Source organism: Somniosus microcephalus, chromosome 28, assembly GCF_052327205.1.
Source record: "Somniosus microcephalus isolate GS21.2 chromosome 28, FLI_Smic_1.0, whole genome shotgun sequence".
In the NCBI taxonomy this organism is placed as follows: domain Eukaryota; kingdom Metazoa; phylum Chordata; class Chondrichthyes; order Squaliformes; family Somniosidae; genus Somniosus; species Somniosus microcephalus.
The window spans coordinates 46574405-46593857 of NC_141014.1; the positions used below are offsets into that span (position 1 = coordinate 46574405).

The following is a 19453-nucleotide window of genomic DNA, read 5'->3' on the forward strand; positions in this document are numbered from 1 at the left end:
GCCTGTCTGTCTTCCGTGGCCATGTTTGCGCCTGGTTCTCCCTGGAGATGGTGCACGCGGTGTCGGCCAGCATGCTCGAGCCCTTCTGTGACGGGTAGGCACCGCAGCGACTGGAATGCATCATCGACCCCAGCAACCAAATTTTAAGTTTCATTTGATGTTTTAAGTTGCAGACAATTTGGTTAAACACCCAATCTAGTCTAGTAGAATTGTCCTAATTCAAATCTGGGAGTTCCAACTGGCTTTTATGGGATTCTTTTCTTGGTGAAGATCATTTCTGTTGGTGGGGAGGGGGTGAAGAACAATACTCTCTTCATGGAGTCCCATTGGCTTAGAACCACACTGCACTAGGTTCCTACGGCTAAAGCTGCCACTTCTAAGCCTAATGGAGAGTTGGAGAATAGAGCAAGGTAACTATAGGATAAACAATTAGAGACGTGGTCACAGTGTTAGAGCTTTATCTGAGTTTTGACCTTGGGTGAAAATCTGAGGTTATTCTCAACATACCTGTATCACATGAACACGTGTGTCAGTCCACTCGTCCCACTTTTCCTTACTTCATCTTTCATTCAATAGTGTTAGACCTTTGATGTGCTTTCTTAGCCTGTTCCTTCCTGTTGATCCCACAGTGTTGTGGTCCAAACAGGAACACAAGGTATCCATGGAACCCCAGCACCGTCCTTCCCTGACCAGATTGAGGGAAACCTCAGTAACTCTCATCTCAGAATGATTTACTGGACTTCCTGTTCCACCAGAGAAGATTCACCAGTCTCCTCGCCTCTTTCCATTTGTACTTTCCTTCTCGACAGTCAAACATCAAGAGAGATTAATCACTAAAACAAGTCTATAACAGATAGTCTCTTCACATCAGTGGGACAAAGTCTACACAACCAACACTACACACAGTGATTGCCAGCAACTGGGTCCAGGCAGCAGAGGGTCGTTCGGCCGACTGACTGCCGCTCTTCCGTGGCCACGTTCGTGCCCGGGTGTCCTTGGAGATGGAGCACGCGGTGAACCCGGCACGCTCGAGGCCGCCTGCGACCGGTGGGCCCCGTGGGGACTGGAGTGATTCATCACCCAGCAACCAAATTTCAACTTAATTTGTTAAGTTTCACTTAATGTTTTGAGTTTAGTTAGTCTCTTTGTTTATGGGTTGCTCAAAAAGAGTACACACAGTGATTGCCTCTCTCTTCCTGCAATCCCCCCAATCCCGTCAGCTTAACTCAAACATCCTTTCCCCGGCGGATAGACGAGACTTACCCCAGTACATGTCAAATACATGGAATGTACTCGTGCAAAAGGTCATATTTAAAACATTACAAAAACACACATACACAGTTAACCATCATTTAAAGCTGGCATGAATCTAATAATGGGGGTGAGGCGGACCTACAAATACAAAGGGATCGGGATAGGTGGGTGGAAAATGGCATATAATGTGGGAAAATACAAAAGAATGAGACTAGGGAAAAGAAAGACTTGCATTTCTATAGCGCCTTTTACGACCACCGGACGTCTCAAAGCACTTTACAGCCAATGAAGTACTTTTTGAAGTGTAGTCACTGTTGTAATGTAGGAAGCATAGCAGCCAATTTGCACACAGCAAGCTCCCACAAACAACAATGTGATAATGACCGGATCATCTGTTTTTGTTATGTTGGTTGAGGGATTAATATTTAAAAGAAAGCACAATTTACACTTCATCTAGAGCCATCCTTTGTTTCTTAACCTGTCCCATTACCATCTCCCTTTGCCTTGAATATCTCTCAATGTCTCTTAATCTCTCCTGCCGTCCATCCTATCACAGACCGTCCCTTTTGCTCTTTCCTCCCCTCCCCCCTTTCCCAGCCTCTTCACTTGCTTAAGAATCTGTTCCATTTCCGGCTTTTTTCCAGTTCTGACGAAAGGTCATCGACCTGAAACGTTGACTCTGTTTCTCTCTTCACAGACGCTGCCTGACCTGCCGAGTGTCTCCGGCATTTTCTGTTTTTATTTGAGGGATGAATAGGACAACCCAGCCGATCCAATCTTTCCTCATAGCTAAAATTCCCCAGCCCAGGCAACATCCTCGTAAATCTCCTCTGTACCCTCTCTAGTGCAATCACATCCTTCCTGTAATATGGTGACCAGGACTGCACGCAGTACTCTAGCTGCGGCCTAACCAGTGTTTTATACATTTCAAGCATAACCTCCCTGCTCTTATATTCTATGCCTCGGCTAATAAAGGCAAGTATCCCGTATGCCTTCTTAACCAACTTATCTACCTGTCCAGCTACCTTCAGGGATCTGTGGACATGCACTCCAAGGTCCCTCTGATCTTCTGCACTTCTGTGTCCTACCATTTAACCCTTGCCTTGTTAGCCCTCCACAAATGCATGACCTCACACTTCTCCAGATTGAATTCCTTTTGCCACTGTTCTGCCCACCTGACCAGTCCATTGATATCTTCCTGCAGTCTTCAGCTTTCTTCATTATCAACCACACAGACAATTTTTGTATCATCTGCAACCTTCTTAATCATACTTCCTACATCCAAGTCTAAATCATTGATATATACCACAAAAAGCAAAGGACCCATTACTGAGCCCTGCGGAACCCCACTGGAAACAGCCTTCCAGTCACAAAAACACCCTTCGACCATTACCCTTTGTTTCCTGCCTCTGAGCCAATTCTGGATCCAACTTGCCACTTTGCCTTGGATCCCATGGGCTTTAACTTTCGTGACCAGTCTGCCTTGCAGGACATTATCAAAAACCTTGCTAAAATCCATTTACATTGCATCAAATGCACTACCCTCATTCACCCTCCTGGTTACCTCCTCAAAAAATTCAATCAAGTTAGTCAGACACGACCTTCCCTTAACAAATCCATGCTGACTGTCACTGATTAATCCGTGTCTTTCTAAATGAAGATTTATCCTGTCGCTCAGAAATGTTTCCAATAATTTTCCCACCACCGAGGTTAGGCTGACTGGCCTGTAATTATTCGGCCTATCCCTTTCTCCCTTTTTAAACAACGGTACCACATTAGCAGTCCTCCAGTCCTCTGGCACCACACCTGAAGCCAGAGAAGATTGGAAAATGATGGTCAGAGCCTCTGCTATTTCCTCTCTTACTTCTGAGCACTTGTGTTTGTCACATTCATCACACGCACTTTCCATTCTCCTGACCCGCTTTGCAGACTCACTGATCAGTTTGGATGTTCCCTCAAACCCGCAGATACCTGAAAATGACCAACCCACTGAACCACGCAGAACTATTCAAAAGACACTGACTCGCAAACAACGGAGGATTCAATTAACCTGGGCAAGGTGGCCCTCAACTGGTCCAGGCAGAGCGCGGTCGATGCGGGGGGGGTGTTCGCTCCGGCTGCCCACCTCTCTTCCGTGGCTACAACCAATGCCTGGGTGTCCCTGAAGAGGGAGCACGCAGTGTCTGATGGTTCCCTTTGAGGATTTCCCTAACCGGTGGGCACCAGAGGGACTGGAGTGCGGAGTGGATCCAGGGAACTCAATTATAATTTTTAAAGTTTTTATGTCAGTTTTGTCATAATTTGGAACTTATTGTTTGTGCCCCTTTAAAAAGGGGGGCACTTATGGTTTAAATGTTTCTGATTGATGATTTAATCGTCCCAATTGATTAGCCTAAAGATAAGCCTGTGATTCCAGATATTCGAACTGTGTTTGAGGAAAGTCAGGGCGATTGGGATCCTTATTTTTTTTTCTATAAATTTAAATTCCCCAACAGCCGTGGATGGATTTGAACTCAGATCATCAGTCAAATCCTCCGGATTAATTAGTTCACTAAATTTACCACTACGCTAGTGTCCCCTTCCTTTGGGATCCTTATTGCCTTGTCAGCCAATGACACTCATTTTTCAAAGTCATGATTGGCTCTGGGTGTCATCTCCCCCTCCTCCCTTTACTTGATTGGTGCTCTGAGAGAGAGGCTGCCACTTCTGATTGGGTATTGAGGAATGTCACTCATCACCTAGGCGGTCACGCCCTGGATTATCCAGCAGTATAAATACTAGGAGTTTGGGGGGTTGGTTAAATCCCAGCTTCTTACTTCAACAAAGTTTAGATTTAGCAATAAATAATAATAATAATTAGGATGGCTTCTCAAGTGCGTCAGAACTACCACAAGGACTGTGAGGATGCTGTCAACAAGCAGATCAACATGGAGCTCTATTCCTCCTATGTTTATCTCTCCATGGTGAGTCTTGTATTTCTGACCACTTCATAGTGGAGTCTATGTAATGTTACTTTACTAAATTCTGTGCTGTATCTAGCCCACCCCTCAATCTATGCACAGTAAATTCATTTTTAGAGCTAAAATTGTATTATATTAATTAATCATCTTGTGCATTAATTAAAAAACTGCCTCTCTGGTCCTTGCAGTAACTGAACCATATTCTGAGTATGTTAATGATTCTCTTTCCTGGGCTCTTGTGAGTGTGGTGTTGAAGTTTATATTTGGAATACACTCTGCATTCAAAGTGTGTAAATCAGAATTGTTATCCTCACTTCTAAATCACTCCATGGCCTTTCCCTACTTTTGCTTTTGCAATGAGGGGATGTAATCTTAAAATTAGAAGTAGCCCATTTAGGAGGGAAGTCAGGAGGTACTTTTTCACAAGGGTGGTGGAAATCTGGAACACTTTCTTTACCTGCTTTCTCCTCCCGCCCCCTAGCTGTGGATGCTGGGACAATTGGAGCTTTCAAGACAGATGGTTTTGTTGGGTAAGGGTCTCGAGGGGGATGGAGTAAAGCTACAGGTCAGCTATGATCAAATTGAATGGTGGAGCTGGCTTGAGTGGCTGAATGGCCAACTCCTGTTCCTAATATTCTTAATCTCCTAGTTTTAAGTATCAGTTTGTGCCCTTCTGTCTTTTCGCTAACTCCCTTTGCCGTACTGGTGGTAAATCCGTCAGCCACTTTGACCCTACTCGGGAACTCTCCCTTAACTCCTCTGCTTTCCTACTTCTTGACCTTGACCAAGCACTTCAAATTCTGAAGGTTTATGAACCTTTTATTCCTTGGTATCTGGTTCTCCTCTGAAATGCCTTGATTAGTGTTGAAGGTGCCAAATTAATGCTGCTTGTGGTAATTTTAGTTCCATGGGATGAATGTAGCCAGTAAGACTCAGACCAGTGTCTCCTCTTTGATGTACTACATGAACTGTGCACTGTGACTAGACTTTAATGGGTTTGCTTCTAATGCCCCTTGGCAATAGCTCTGGGCCAATAATTGTAAGTTACTATTTAATCTGCTCCCACCACCCTTTCAGGCAGTTCATGCACTTGAGTTTGCTCATGTTGCCTCTTTTTTTTTGCCATTTCCATTGGCCAGTTTCCCTATTGCTAGGGGTCAGACTGTCCACTCTACCAGGTTAGTGAAGTAAGTAGGCCTGTGCTAATGTACAACAAGTTCAGTGAGACTTGAACCCTTTGAAAGAAAGCGAAATCCAGGTTGGCTTTATGTACAATACCCATGATGGGTCTGCTATGAGATACACAACGACTTTTCTGATCTCTCCATAGTCCTATTACTTTGACCGGGATGATGTTGCCCTGCGTCACTTTGCCGAGTTCTTCAAGGAGCAGTCACACGAGGAACGGGAGCACGCGGAGAAACTGATGAAATTCCAGAATCGGCGTGGAGGCCGAATCATCTTGGCGGACATCAAGGTTTGGCTCAATAAACGAGTGACCTTCTGTCTGGAACCCCTTAGACTGATTGTTTCAAATACTTTCCAAAGCAATTGGTTCCAATTTATAACACGGGCCAAGTCGGTCCATGACAGAGTTTATACTCCACGAACCAGTTCCCACCGTGTGTCATCTAACCCTATCTGCATATTCTTTTATACACCTCTCCCTAGTACATATCTAGCTTCCCCTTCAATACATCTGTTATTTGACTCCGGGAGTTGTGTTGGCTTAATGCAGTAGTTCTATTTTCTGTTAACACATTGATTCATGGTAACAGTAGACGTTTGCACCCCTAATTTCCTTCAATACTTGTTTGTTTAATCCATTGTACAGTGAACTGTCTGTATTTCCCTTTCCAGAAACCAGAGCAGGATGAGTGGAGCAATGGTCTGGAGGCGATGCAGAGAGCTCTGCAGCTGGAGAAGAATGTCAACCAGAGTCTGCTGGATCTGCACAAAATCTCCACTGAGAGGACTGACCCTCATGTAAGTTCTTGATGCTGTAATGTGGGCATTTTGTTAAGTTGGAGGTGGTGGAACCTTGAGCCTATTCAAAAGATCTCTATGCCCAATAGCTTTGTTAGTGCTTTTTAGGTTTTTGATTGGTGGGAGCTTGGCCTACTGTGGACATTGACGAGTAAATGTGTCCCAGTGATTCTAGGATCTATGCCCCTATTGTGCAGGAAGTTTAATCTAATGATGCAGTAATTCCATTAATCTCAATTGCACCACTAGACTATCCTGCAGTCCAAGAGGATTAAACTCTCTGGGAAGCTAGGATGTTCCTTGAAATCTGCTGCTGGACATAACTAGTTTCCCTCTTTTTCCAGTTGTGTGACTTCCTGGAGACCCACTACTTGGATGAGCAAGTGAAGATGATCAAGAAGCTTGGCGATCACATCACCAACTTGAAGAGACTGGGAGCCCCTGAGAATGGCATGGGAGAGTACCTGTTTGATAAGCACACCCTGGGGGAAGAGTGACCTGAAGTGACTGCAGGGATGAAGCCTATTGTGTTTAGTACTTGTATTTATAATTGTGTGCGAGACTCCTGTCCTGTAGGGAATGATGGCTTGTGACTTTGTACAAGAGCTGAGAGACCTGGGCTCTTAATGTGAAATGTCACTAACTGTAAATAAACTGTTCAATATTGGACTGGATTTTGACTCTTTGTAAATTTTAGTAGTTTTTGTTCCGGTTAGCATAACTTGGTGACATTTCCCGTATTACACTAGGCTGTGCAGCAGTGTTGTCATGGGATTCGGTCATAGAATGGTTATAGCACAGGAGGCCATTCGGCCCGTCGAGCCCGTACCGGCTCTCTGCAGGGGCATTTCAGCTCATCCCACTCCCCCACCATTTCTTCCTGTAGTCCTGCAATTTTTTTCTTTCTGGTATTTTCTAGTTCCCTTTTGAAAGCCACGATTGAATCAGCCTCCACCACCTGTGGGTAGTGCATTCTAGATCCTAACCACTCCCTGCATAAAAATGTTTTTCCTCAGGTTGCCTTTGGGCCTCCTGCCAATCACCTTCAATTAGTGGCCTCTGGTTCTTGAACCTTCTGCCAATGGGAACAGTCATATGAATTTTTTTTTTGCTGCTGTAATTTGACTATATTTAACTTGGATATTCAGACACCGGTTGAAAGATCTCCATTCAATTGTATGTATTTCTTGCAAATACTTCAATCTTGTGTTGCAGACGAAGGGCAATGATTCAGCATCCACAGTGCTCTGGGGTAGAGAATTCCAAAGATATCTTACTAGGAAAGTGTGAATACCCTATTGGGCTTTGTTCTGGGACCCCTCTCCTCCCTCTCCCGAGACCATGAGTGTTGACCAGCCTGCCAACACTCATGGTCTTGGGTAAGGTAGTGAAGGATGAGGAATCCATGTGGAACTGTATTCCCACAAAATATAATCCTTCTGGAAGGAGTAAATGTATTTCATTAAATGAACAAAGTACAACCCCCCAAGTTAAATAGATACTTCTCCTGAAACTCTTTTCCCCCCCTCCCTCTCTGTTCCATCAATGTATAAACCCACTACCAGCAGCTCCTCCATAAATGTATTGATTGGTATTCAGGCCCATTGTGCAGTTCGCACCAAATAGCAATCATCCTTTCCAAATCCTACTGCATCTCCATTTGTGTCCTTCACCCCCCAGGAATGGATTCAACCGTTGATGCTGAAGCTACAACACGCCAGTGTTTACAAGCTAATTTAGGAACTTAGCTGAGAACTGCAGCGGGTGCAATGAAATTGCCATCTTCAGCCATTCCACGTTGATGTCTTTGCATCTCTCGGAGGCATTTCTGGGGTATCTGAGTCCCCACATTTCACACGACGATGAGCCGCAATTCTACGAGTCGGGATGGGTTTGCGTGCTGACGGGTTTGATGGCTTCATGTTTCAGACAAAACAAAGTCTTCAGCTCACTCGTTGTGAAAAACTTTACAGGCGCCCGTGTTTTAAGAATTACATCAAATTTACAGCACAGAAACTGGCCATTCGGCCCGACTGCTGCGTGCCAGGGTTTATACTCCACATGAGCCTCCTCCCGCCCTTCTTCATCTAATCCGATCAGCATATTCTTCTATTCCTTTCTTACCAAACTTCACCTTAAATGCATCTCTGCTCTTCGCCTCAACTACTCCTATGTGGTAGCGAGTTCCACATTCTCACCACTGAAGAAGTTGCTCCTGAATCCCCTGTTAGATTTATTAGTGACTATCTTATACTTATGGCCCTGAGTTCTGGACTCCCCCACAAGCGAAAGCATTGCCTGCCTCCGTTCCGCGGCTATGTTCGCGCCCGGGTGGCCCTGGAGATGGAGCACGCGGTGTCCGCCGGCACGCTCGAGGCCTTCCGAGACCGGTGGGCGCCGCGGGGACTGGAGTGCATCGTCACCCCGGCCGGTGTCATTCTAATCTAAGTTGATAAGCCTTATTCGACGTTTTCCTTAAATTTGCAGATAAATTGTACAACCAAAAGGAGGGACAACTGATCCCTGGCTGATGTTACTTTAATTTATGTTGATAAACTTTATTTGACATTTTCTTAAGCTGCAGATAAATTGTGCAACCACAAAAGACCACAAGTGAAAGCATTTTCTCTCCATCTACCTTATCAAAACACCTTCATCATTTTAAAGACCTCTATTAGGTCACCCTTCAGCCTTCTTATTCCTAGAGAAAAGAGCCCCAGCCTGTTCAGTCATTCCTGATCGATATAACCTCTCAGTTCTGCTGTCATTCTTGTAAATCAAATTTCCACCTCCTCCAGTGCCTCTATATCCTTTTTGTAATATTCTCCTTAGAGCAGAGAAGGCTAAGGGGAGATTTGATAGAGGTGTTTAAAATCATGAAGGGTTTCGATAGAGTAAATAAAGAGAAACTGTTTCCAATGGCTGAAGGGTCGATAACCAGAGGACACAGATTTAAGATGATTCGCAAAAGAACCAGAGGCGACAGGAGGAAAAACGTTGTTACACAAGGAGTGGTTAGGATTGGGAATGAGCTGCTTGATGGGGCGGTGGATACAGATTCAACAGTGGCCTTCAAAAGGGAATTGGATAAATACTTGAAGTAGAAAAAATTCCAGGTTCCTGGGGAAAGAGCGGGGGAGTGGGACTAACTGGATTGCTCTTTGAACGAGCCGGGACAGACTCGATGGGCCGAATGGCCTCCTTCTGTGCTGCACTATTCTATGAATCTATGGAGACCAGAACCGTGCACCGTACTCCAAGTGTAGTCTAACCGAGGTTCTATACCAATTTAACATGTTGAACTCGGGTGCGGTTCGGCTGCAAGCACTCCCCGCACTGAGGTCAGAACGGCACTAATGGTAACTGTTTGCATCTCACAAAATCTATGAGGTCGATGTTCACCCCGCTCCGTGCCGATACATTTCCTTCAGTCTGACGACAAAGAAGTACAGCCCTGGTAGCAGCTCCCCGAGTGACGGGCTAGAAAATACACCCCTGTTTTTCTGTGAGAAATTCCTGTCTTTACATCCGAAGGGATTGTGTGATGGGGAGAAATATTTAATGGAAAGTCAAGCCTCATGGGTCCCGGTTCTACAGAATCTGAAAATGTGAATGAATAATACTCTGGTGTAGGTTCCATAACACACAAAGGTGTTTCCAATCAATTTATTCCATTTTTTGAATATTAATTCATGGGATGTGGGCGTCGCTGTCAACGGCCAGAATTTATTGCCCGGCGCGAGTCTCCCTGGAGAAGGTGGTGGTGAGCCGCCTTCTTGAACCGCTGCAGTCCGAGCGGTGAAGGTACTCCCACAATGCTGTTAGGGAGGGAGTTCCAGGATTTTGACCCAGCGACGACGAAGGAACAATTGTAGGAAAATACATCGATAGCGAAGGATGATTCTCAGCACCTTGAGCTTTTCGAAAGCAGCAAATTGTCATTTAATTCAAATGAGAGCATCAAACAACGAGAGACTTTCCGATTTGAAGAAGGTCAAGGACCCCAAAAGCAGTGACATCACCGAGACTGATCTCCCAAACCTGCCGGTTTTCCATAGCTCTGATTGGCCCTGGGTCTCACCCTCCTCCCCCACACCCCCTCTCCTTTGTTAATTGGTGCCTGGATTCAGGAACGATTCCTGATTGGCTCTCAGCGATTGTCAATCATCATTGGTGATGTCATTCCTTGTTTGAATGCAGGCTGCCCCACTAGTATAAATACAAGAGCTTGGGTTAAAAAGAGTCAGTTCTTGAATTGTCTAGGTGATAGTGAGCAGTAATAGTATAACAGATAATAGTGAAGATGGCCTCCCAAGTGTGTCAGAACTACCACAAGGACTGTGAGGATGCTGTCAACAAGCAGATCAACATGGAGCTCTATTCCTCCTATGTTTATCTCTCCATGGTGGGTCTTGTATGCCTTGTTGCTGTATTGTGAAAAGTTGGAAATTCTGCAGTTCCATGAACTGGTTTTAAACTATATTTCTCTTGACTTCCTTACCTGGGGAAGCAATCTTTGGGCAGTGAGTACTTCAGGGTGATCTTGTTGAGTTAATGGCTTGCTCCTTGTAGCAGCTGCACTCTGTTGACCAGGTTTAATATATGGAACTAGCTCAGCTGCTGCCTGAGTTTGTAACAGAAGAACACAAACCTAGTCAAGTGACTGTTGGTGCTTGTTGATATGAAACAAAGTTCAGTTTCAGTGGGGTGACTGTAGTGAGTGACATGATGGCAGGTCCTCACTGGCTTTCTCTTTAACTGGAAGTGAAGTCCTGGGAATCCTGGTGTTGATGCCTTGTTCACTCAGCCTAGATCTTTTGCACTACATTGTAGTGTAAAACTACTGGAATTGAGGAAGTTTCTCCTTCCATGCCCAATGTTAGTTTAGATTTGGAAAAATAAGCATTTATATAGTGCCTTTTGACTACCTCCCAAAGTGCTTTGTAGCCACCTGTTATGTGGGAAATGGAGCAGCCAATTTGTGCACAGTAAGCTCCCACAAACAATGAGAATGATCAGATCATCTGTTTTAGTGGTGTTGTTTGAGGGATAAATATTGTCCTGGGAAACTGGTGAGAACTCCCCTGTTCTCTGAAGTAGTGCCTTGAGATCTTTCACATCCACCTGAGGACAGACAGGGCCTCTGTTTAACATCTCATCTGAATGACAGGAAGTAGAGGAGGTGCTACTTACCCAGCAGTAGAGTTTAGTTTGACTGGACATGAAATATAATCCTCAACATTAGTTTATAGTTTTGTGTTTTTTGCTAGTTGAATCTTTCATCCTGGTTTTTTTATTGGGAGGAGAAGCTGTCCAACATGTTCAGATTAGTGAAGTGAATTGTATTTTGCTAGTTAACCAATGGCATCTTGAGGCTTAAGGGATATGGGGAGAAAGCAGGGACAGGGTACTGAATTTGGATGATCAGCCATGATCTCATTAAATGGCGGAACATGCTTGAGGGGCCGAATGGCCTACTACTGCTCCTATCTTTTTTTATATCTCTTTTTGCAAGATTAAGAACTCTCTAACTAGATAAGCATAATAATCTTGCATTGTATTTGAAGATCTAGGTCTGATGAAGCTGTTTAAAATTCTCTCCACAGTCCTATTACTTTGACCGGGATGATGTTGCCCTGCGTCACTTTGCCGAGTTCCTCAAGGAGCAGTCACATGAGAAACACGAGGATGCTGAGAAATTGATGAAATTCCAGAATCGGCGTGGAGGCCGAATCATCTTGGAGGACATCAAGGTTGGATTCAATAAATGAGTGGCCTTCTTCTGTTGGGATCCCCTTGTTTCTAAAGCAATTGGTTCCAATTTGATTCCATGGTTCTGGTGGCTTAATGCAGTAATTCTATATTCCTGTGACACATTGGTTCATGGTAACATGGAATTCTGGCTGCATTTCACCCCTGTTTTCCTTGTGCTGTCTTGTGTATTTTTGTTTAATTCATTGTAAGTGAACTGTGACTTTCCCCTTCAGAAACCAGAGCAGGATGAGTGGAGCAATGGTCTGGAGGCGATGCAGAGAGCTCTACAGATGGAGAAGAATGTCAACCAGAGTCTGCTGGATCTGCACAAACTCTCCACTGGGCACACTGACCCTCATGTAAGTTCTTAATGTGGGTTGTTGGAGGTGGTGGAACCTTGCTGTCCTTGAGCCTATTCAATATTCCCCATGCCCAATTGCTTTGTGTTGGTGTCTCTCCTGGGTCCTTAAGTGGGTTGGGGAGAGGACTGGACAGTTGGCCTAATGTGGACATTGAGAATAAAGCTGTTGGTGTTCTTAGCATCTATTGTACAGGAATTACTGGTTCATTGGAGCAAATTTACATCATCTCAATTACACCACTTGACTATCCTCCAGTCCAAGAGGATTAAAATCCCAACTCTAGGGTGGGGGGAGTGGTTGGGGGGGAGATCAGGTTCCTTGATATCTGCTACTGGCCATAACTAGTTTCACCTTTTTGTTTCTTTCTTTCAGTTGTGTGACTTCCTGGAGACCCACTACTTGGATGAGCAAGTGAAGATGATCAAGAAGCTTGGAGATCACATCACCAACTTGAAGAGACTGGGAGCCCCTGAGAATGGCATGGGAGAGTACCTGTTTGACAAGCACAGCCTGGGGGAGAGTGACTGAAGCTTATTGTGTTCAGTACTTGTGTTTATATAATTGTGGGGGAGACCCTGTCCTTCAGGGATGGGTTGTGTGACTTTGTACAAAGAGCTGTGAGACTGTCACTAACTATAAACAAACTGTTCAACATTGGACTGCATTTTGTGTCCTTGTAAATTTGAGTGGTTGCTTATTTTCTGATTAACATTTGGTTGTCTTCAGACAAGAGCTACACTGGGCTGTGTTTACACAGAATGCGAGAGGTTGCAGCCCCTCTTTCATTATTTGAAGGGGCTGCTCAATTTTTGGCTGCACTTCAGTCCCACGCTCTTGATCTTCGGTCACCTGGTGCGGAGGGAGCAGGCAGATTGGAGCACCTCCTCGTAGGACTGTTCCTGGGCCTTCCCAAAAAGGCCATTAACTGGTCCAAGCAGCGGGCGGTCGAGGGAGTTCTTCGGCTCACCTGCCTTCCTCTTCTGTGGCCATGTTTGTGCCCGGTTCTCCCTGGAGATGGAGCACGCGGTGTCTGCCAGCGTGCTCGAGCCCTTCCATGACCGGTAGGGACTGGAGTGCATCATCACGCCCAACAACCACATTTTAATTAAGTTTCATTTGATGTTTTAAGTTGCAGACAATTTGTTTAAACACCCAATCTAGTCTAGCGGCATTGTCCTAATTCAAATCGGAGTTCCAACTGGCCTTTATGCGATTCCTTTCTTGAAGAAAATTTGTGGGGGTGGCGGGGGGAGATGAATACTCTCTTCATGGAGTCCCATTGGCCTAGAACCACACTGGACTATGTTCCAACTGCCAAAGCTGCCACTTCTAAGCCTAATGGAGAGTTGGAGAATAGAGCAAGGTAACTACAGGATAACCAATTAGAGACTTGGTCACAGTGTTAGAGCTTTGAGTTTTGACCTACCTTGGGTGAAAATCCAAGGTTATTCTCAACATGCCTGTATCACATGAACACGTGTCAGTCCACTAGTCCCACTTTTCCTTACTTCATCTTTAATTCAATAGTATTCCACCTTTGATGCACTTTCTTAGCCTGTTCTTTGCTGTTGATCCCACAGTGTTTTGATCCTAGCGGGAGCACGAGGTATCCACGGAATCCCAGCACTGTCCTTCCCTCGCCAGATTTAGGGAAACGCCAGTAACTCTCATCTCAATGATTTACTGGACTTCCTGTTCCACCAGAGAAGATTCAACAGTCTCCTCGCCTCTTTGCATTTGTACTTTCCTCCTGGACAGTCAAACATCGAGAGATTAATCACTGAAACAAGTCTATACCAGATAGTCTCTTCTCACAAGTGGGACAATATCTACACAACCAGCACTACACACAGTGATTGCCAGCAACTGGGTCTAGACAGCAGGGGGTCGTTCGGCCCGACTGCCTGTCTCTTGTTCGTGCCCGGGTGGCCCTGGAGATGGAGCACGTAGTGTCCCCGGCACGCTTGAGGCCTCCCGCGACCAGTGGGCGCCGCGGGGACTGGAGTGCATCGTCACCCCCCGGCAACCAAATTTCAATTTAATTTGTTAAGTTTCACTTATTGTTTTGAGTTTAGTTACAGTCTGTTTGTTTATGGGTTGCTCAAAAAGAGTACACCCAGTGATTGCCTCTCTCTTCCTGCAATCCCCCCAATCCCGTCAGCTTAACTCAAACATCCTTTCCCTGGCGGATAGACCAGACTTACCCCAGTACATGTCAAATACATGGAATGTACTCGTGCAAAAGGTAATATTTAAAACATTACAAAAACACACATACGCAGTTAACCATCATTTAAAGCTGGCATGAATCTAATAATGGGGGTGAGGCGGACCTACAAATACAAAGGGATCGGGATAGGTGGGTGGAAAATGGCATATAATGTGGGAAAATACAAAAGAATGAGACTCGGGGAAAAGAAAGACTTGCATTTCTATAGCGCCTTTTACGACCACCGGATGTCTCAAAGCACTTTACAGCCAATGAAGTACTTTTTGAAGTGTAGTCACTGTTGTAATGTAGGAAGCATAGCAGCCAAATTGCACACAGCAAGCTCCCACAAACAACAATGTGATAATGCCCAGATCATCTGTTTTTGTTATGTTGGTTGAGGGATTAATATTAAAAGAAAGCACAATTTACACTTCATCTAGAGCCATCCTTTGTTTCTTAACCTGTCCCATTACCATCTCCCTTTGCCTTGAATATCTCTCAATGTCTCTTAATCTCTCCTGCCGTCCATCCTTTCACAGACCGTCCCTTTTGTTCTTTCCTCCCCTCCCCCCATTCCCAGCCTCTTCACTTGCTTAAGAATCTGTTCCATTTCCGGCTTTTTTCCAGTTCTGACGAAAGGTCATCGACCTGAAACGTTGACTCTGTTTCTCTCTTCACAGACGCTGCCTGACCTGCCGAGTGTCTCCGGCATTTTCTGTTTTTATTTGAGGGATAAATAGGACAACCCAGCCTATCCAATCTTTCCTCATAGCTAAAATTCTTCAGCCCAGGCAACATCCTCGTAAATCTCCTCTGTACCCTCTCTAGTGCAATCACATCCTTCCTGTAATGTGGTGACCAGGACTGCACGCAGTACTCTAGCTGCGGCCTAACTAGTGTTTTATACATTTCAAGCATAACCTCCCTGCTCTTATATTCTATGCCTCGGCTAATAAAACAAGTATCCCGTATGCCTTCTTAACCACCACGAACCGAGGATGACTTGCTTCCACATTAAAAACGAGTTCTCAGGTGACTGATGAGTCCAATGCGGGACCTACAGTCTCTGTCACAGGTGGGGCAGACGGTGGTCGAAGGGGCGGGTGGGTGGGGTGCTTGGGTTGACGTGCGCTCCTTGCGCTGCCTGCGCTTGGCTTCCACTTGTTCCCGGCGAAGAGACTCGATGTGTTCGGCGCCTTCCCGGATTCTTCGACTCCACTTTGTGCGGTCTTGGGCCAGGGATTCCCAGGTGTCGGTGGGGATGTGACACTTTTTCGAGGAGGCTTTGAGGGTGTCCTTGAAGCCTTTCCTCTGCCCACCTGGGGCTCTCTTGCCGTGCCGGAGCTTCGAGTAGAGCGCTTGTTTTGGGAGTCTCGTATCGGGCATGCGGACAATGTGACCAGTCCATCGGAGCTCATCGAGCGTGGTCAAAGTTTCGATGCTGGGGATGTTGGCCTGAGCGAGATCATTGACGTTGGTGCGCCTCTCCTGCCAATGGATTTGCAGGATCTTGCAGAGGCAGCGTTGGTGGTACCTCTCCCGTGCTTTGAGGTGACTGCTGTACATGGTCCCTTTTCAAACATCGGTACCACGTTAGCAGTCCTCCAGTCCTCTGCCAGAGAAAATTGGAAAATGATGGTCAGAGCCTCTGCTATTTCCTCTCTTACTTCTGAGCGCTTGTGTTTGTCACATTCATCACACGCTCTTTCAATTCACCTGACCCGCTTTGCAGACTCACTGATTTGGTTGGATGTTGCCTCAAACCCGCAGATACCTGAAAATGACCAACCCACTGAACCACGCAGAACTATTAAAAAGACACTGACTCGCAAACAACGGAGGATTCAATTAACCCGGGCAAGGTGGCCCTCAACTGGTCCAGGCAGAGCGCGGTCGATGGGGGGGGTGTTCGCTCCAGCTGCCCGCCTCCCTTCCGCGGCTACAACCAATGCCTGGGTGTCCCTGAAGAGGGAGCACGCGGTGTCTGACGGTTCCCTTTGAGGCTTTCCATAACCGGTGGGCACCAGAGGGACTGGAGTGCAGAGTGGATCCAGGGAACTCAATTATAATTTTAAAGGTTTTTATGTTGGTTTTGTCATAATTTGGAACTTAATGTTTGTGCCCCTTTAAAAAGGGGCCACTTATGGTTTAAGTGTTTCCGATTGATGATTTAATCGTCCCAATCGATTAGCCTAAAGATAAGCCTGTGATTCCAGATATTCAAACTGTGTTTGAGAAAAGTCAGGGCGATTGGGATGCTTCTTTTTTTTCTATAAATTTAAATTCCCCAGCTGCTGTGGGAATTTAAACCCAGGTCTTTCAGATCATTAGTTCAAGGCCTCTGGATGACTAGTTCAGTAACTTAACCACTAGGCTACCATCCCCTGCCCTTGGGGTCCTTATTGCCCTGTCAGCCAATGACACTCATTTTTCAAAGTTCTGATCCTCTTTTTTGTGAACCCATAAATTTAGACAAATAAAAACTGTAAATAAACTATAAAACTGTAAATAAACCAATAAAACTGTAAATAAACCAATAAAACTCCAAATAAACCTTAATAATCAAATTAAAATTTGGTTCTCCAGCCCAATTATGCACTCAAAGTTCTGATTGGCTCTGGGAGTCATCTCCCCTCCTCCCTTTACTTGATTGGTGCTCTGAGAGAGACTGCCACTTCTGATTGGGTATTGAGGAATGTCACTCATCATCTAGGCGGCCACGCCCTGGATTATCCAGCGGTATAAATAGTAGGAGTTTGGGGGGTTGGTTAAATTCCAGCTTCTTACTTCAACAAAGTTTAGATTTAGCAAAAAATAATAATTAGGATGGCTTCTCAAGTGTGTCAGAACTACCACAAGGACTGTGAGGATGCTGTCAACAAGCAGATCAACATGGAGCTCTATTCCTCCTATGTTTATCTCTCCATGGTGAGTCTTGTATTTCTGACCACTTCACAATGGAGACTATGTAATGTTACTTTACTAAATTCTGTGCTGTGTCTAGCCCACCCCTCAATCTATGCACAGTAAATTCATTTTTTAAAGCTAAAATATAATGCAATTTATCATTTTGTGTGTCCATTAACAAACTGCCTCTCTGGTCCTTGCAGTAACTGAACCATATTATGAGTATCTTAATGACTCTCTTTCCTGGGCTCTTGAGTGTGTTGTTGAAGTTTATATTTGGAATACACTCTGCATTCAATATGTGGAAATCAGAATTGTTATCCTCACTTCTAAATCACTCCATGGCCTTTCCCTACTTTGCTTTTGCAATAAAGGGATGTAATCTTAAAATTAGAAATAGCCCTTTTTAGGAGGGAAGTCAGGAGGCACTTTTTCACAAGGGTGGTGGAGATCTGGAACACTTTTTTTTTTTTTTTTTTTTTTTTTTTTTTTCTTCTTCTTTACCTGCTTTTCCCCCCAGCTGTGGATGCTGGGACAATTGGAGCTTTCAAGACAGATGCTTTTCTTGGGTAAGTGCCTCAAGGGGGATGGAGTAAAGCTACAGGTCAGCCATGATCAAATTGAATGGTGGAGCAGGCTCGAGTGGCTGAATGGCCCACTCCTGTTCCTAATATTAACCTTAGTTTTAACTCTCAGTTTGTGCCCTTCTGTCTTTTCGCTAACTCCCTTTGCCGTACTGGTGGTAAATCAGTCAGCCACTTTGACCCTACTCGGGAACTCTCCCTTAACTCCTCTGCTTTCCTACTTCTTGACCTTGACCAAGCACTTCAAATTATAAAGGTTTATGAACCTTTATTCCTTGGTATCTGGTTCTCCTCTGAAATGCCTTGATTAGTGTTGAAGGTGCCAAATTAATGCTGCTTGTGGTCATTTTAGTTCCATGGGATGAATGTAGCCAGTAAGATTCAGACTAGTTTCTCCTCTTTGATGTACTACATGAATTGTGTACTGTGACTAGACTCTACTTTAATGGGTTTGTTTCTAGTGCCCCTTGGCAATAGATCTGGGCCAATATTTGCAAGTTACTATTTAATCTGCTCCCACCATCCTTTCAGGCAGTGCATGCACTTGAGTTTCTTCCTGTAGCCTCTGGTTCTTTTGCCATTTCCATTGGCCAGTTTCCCTATTGCTAGGGGTAAGATTGTCCACTTGCTACCAGGTTAGTGAAGTAAGTAGGCCGGTGCTAGTTTCCATGTACCACAAGTTCAGTGAGAATTGAACCCTTTGAATTAAAGCAAAATCCAGGTTGGCTTTATGTACAATACCCATGATAGATCTGCCATGGGATACCCAACGACTTTTCTGATCTCTCCATAGTCCTTCTACTTTGACCGGGATGATGTTGCCCTGCGTCACTTTGCCGAGTTCTTCAAGGAGCAGTCGCACGAGGAACGGGAGCACGCTGAGAAACTGATGACATTCCAGAATCGGCGTGGAGGCCGAATCATCTTGGAGGACATCAAGGTTTGGCTCAATAAACGAGTGACCTTCTGTCTGGGACCCGTAGACTGATTGTTTCAAATACTTTCTAAAGCAATTGGTTCCAATTTATAACAAACAGGCCATTTGGCCAAGTGGGTCTATGACAGAGTTTATACTCCACGAGCCACCCCCCACTGTGCTTCATCTAGCCCTATCTGCATATCCTTCTATACACCTCTCCCTAGTACTTATCTAGCTTCCCCTTAACTACATCTGTTATTTGACTCCAGTAGTTGTGTTGGCTTAATGCTGTAGTTTTATTTTCTTCCAACACATTGGTTCATGGTAACATTAGATATTTGCACCCCTAATTTCCTTCAATACTTTGTTTGTTTGTTTATTCCATTGTACAGTGAATTGTCTGAATTTCCCTTTCCAGAAACCAGAGCAGGATGAGTGGAGCAATGGTCTGGAGGCGATGCAGAGAGCTCTGCAGCTGGAGAAGAATGTCAACCAGAGTCTGCTGGATCTGCACA

At 45.0% G+C, this 19453-nt stretch overlaps 2 protein-coding genes across 2 annotated transcripts in view; both read left to right on the forward strand.

Moving 5' to 3' along the window:
• The window catches only part of LOC147099747 (ferritin heavy chain, oocyte isoform-like), a 412482-nt gene that overhangs the window by 99343 nt on the left and 293686 nt on the right, over positions 1-19453 (forward strand). The gene's annotated exons all lie outside the window — the stretch shown is intronic.
• Positions 6061-19453, forward strand: part of LOC147099751 (ferritin heavy chain, oocyte isoform-like) — a 273112-nt gene continuing 259719 nt past the window's right edge. The window contains exon 1 of the mRNA XM_085969143.1: positions 6061-6200. Coding sequence (XP_085825269.1) covers positions 6114-6200 — 87 coding nt within the window. The 5' untranslated portion in view covers positions 6061-6113. The remainder of the gene's footprint in view (positions 6201-19453) is intronic.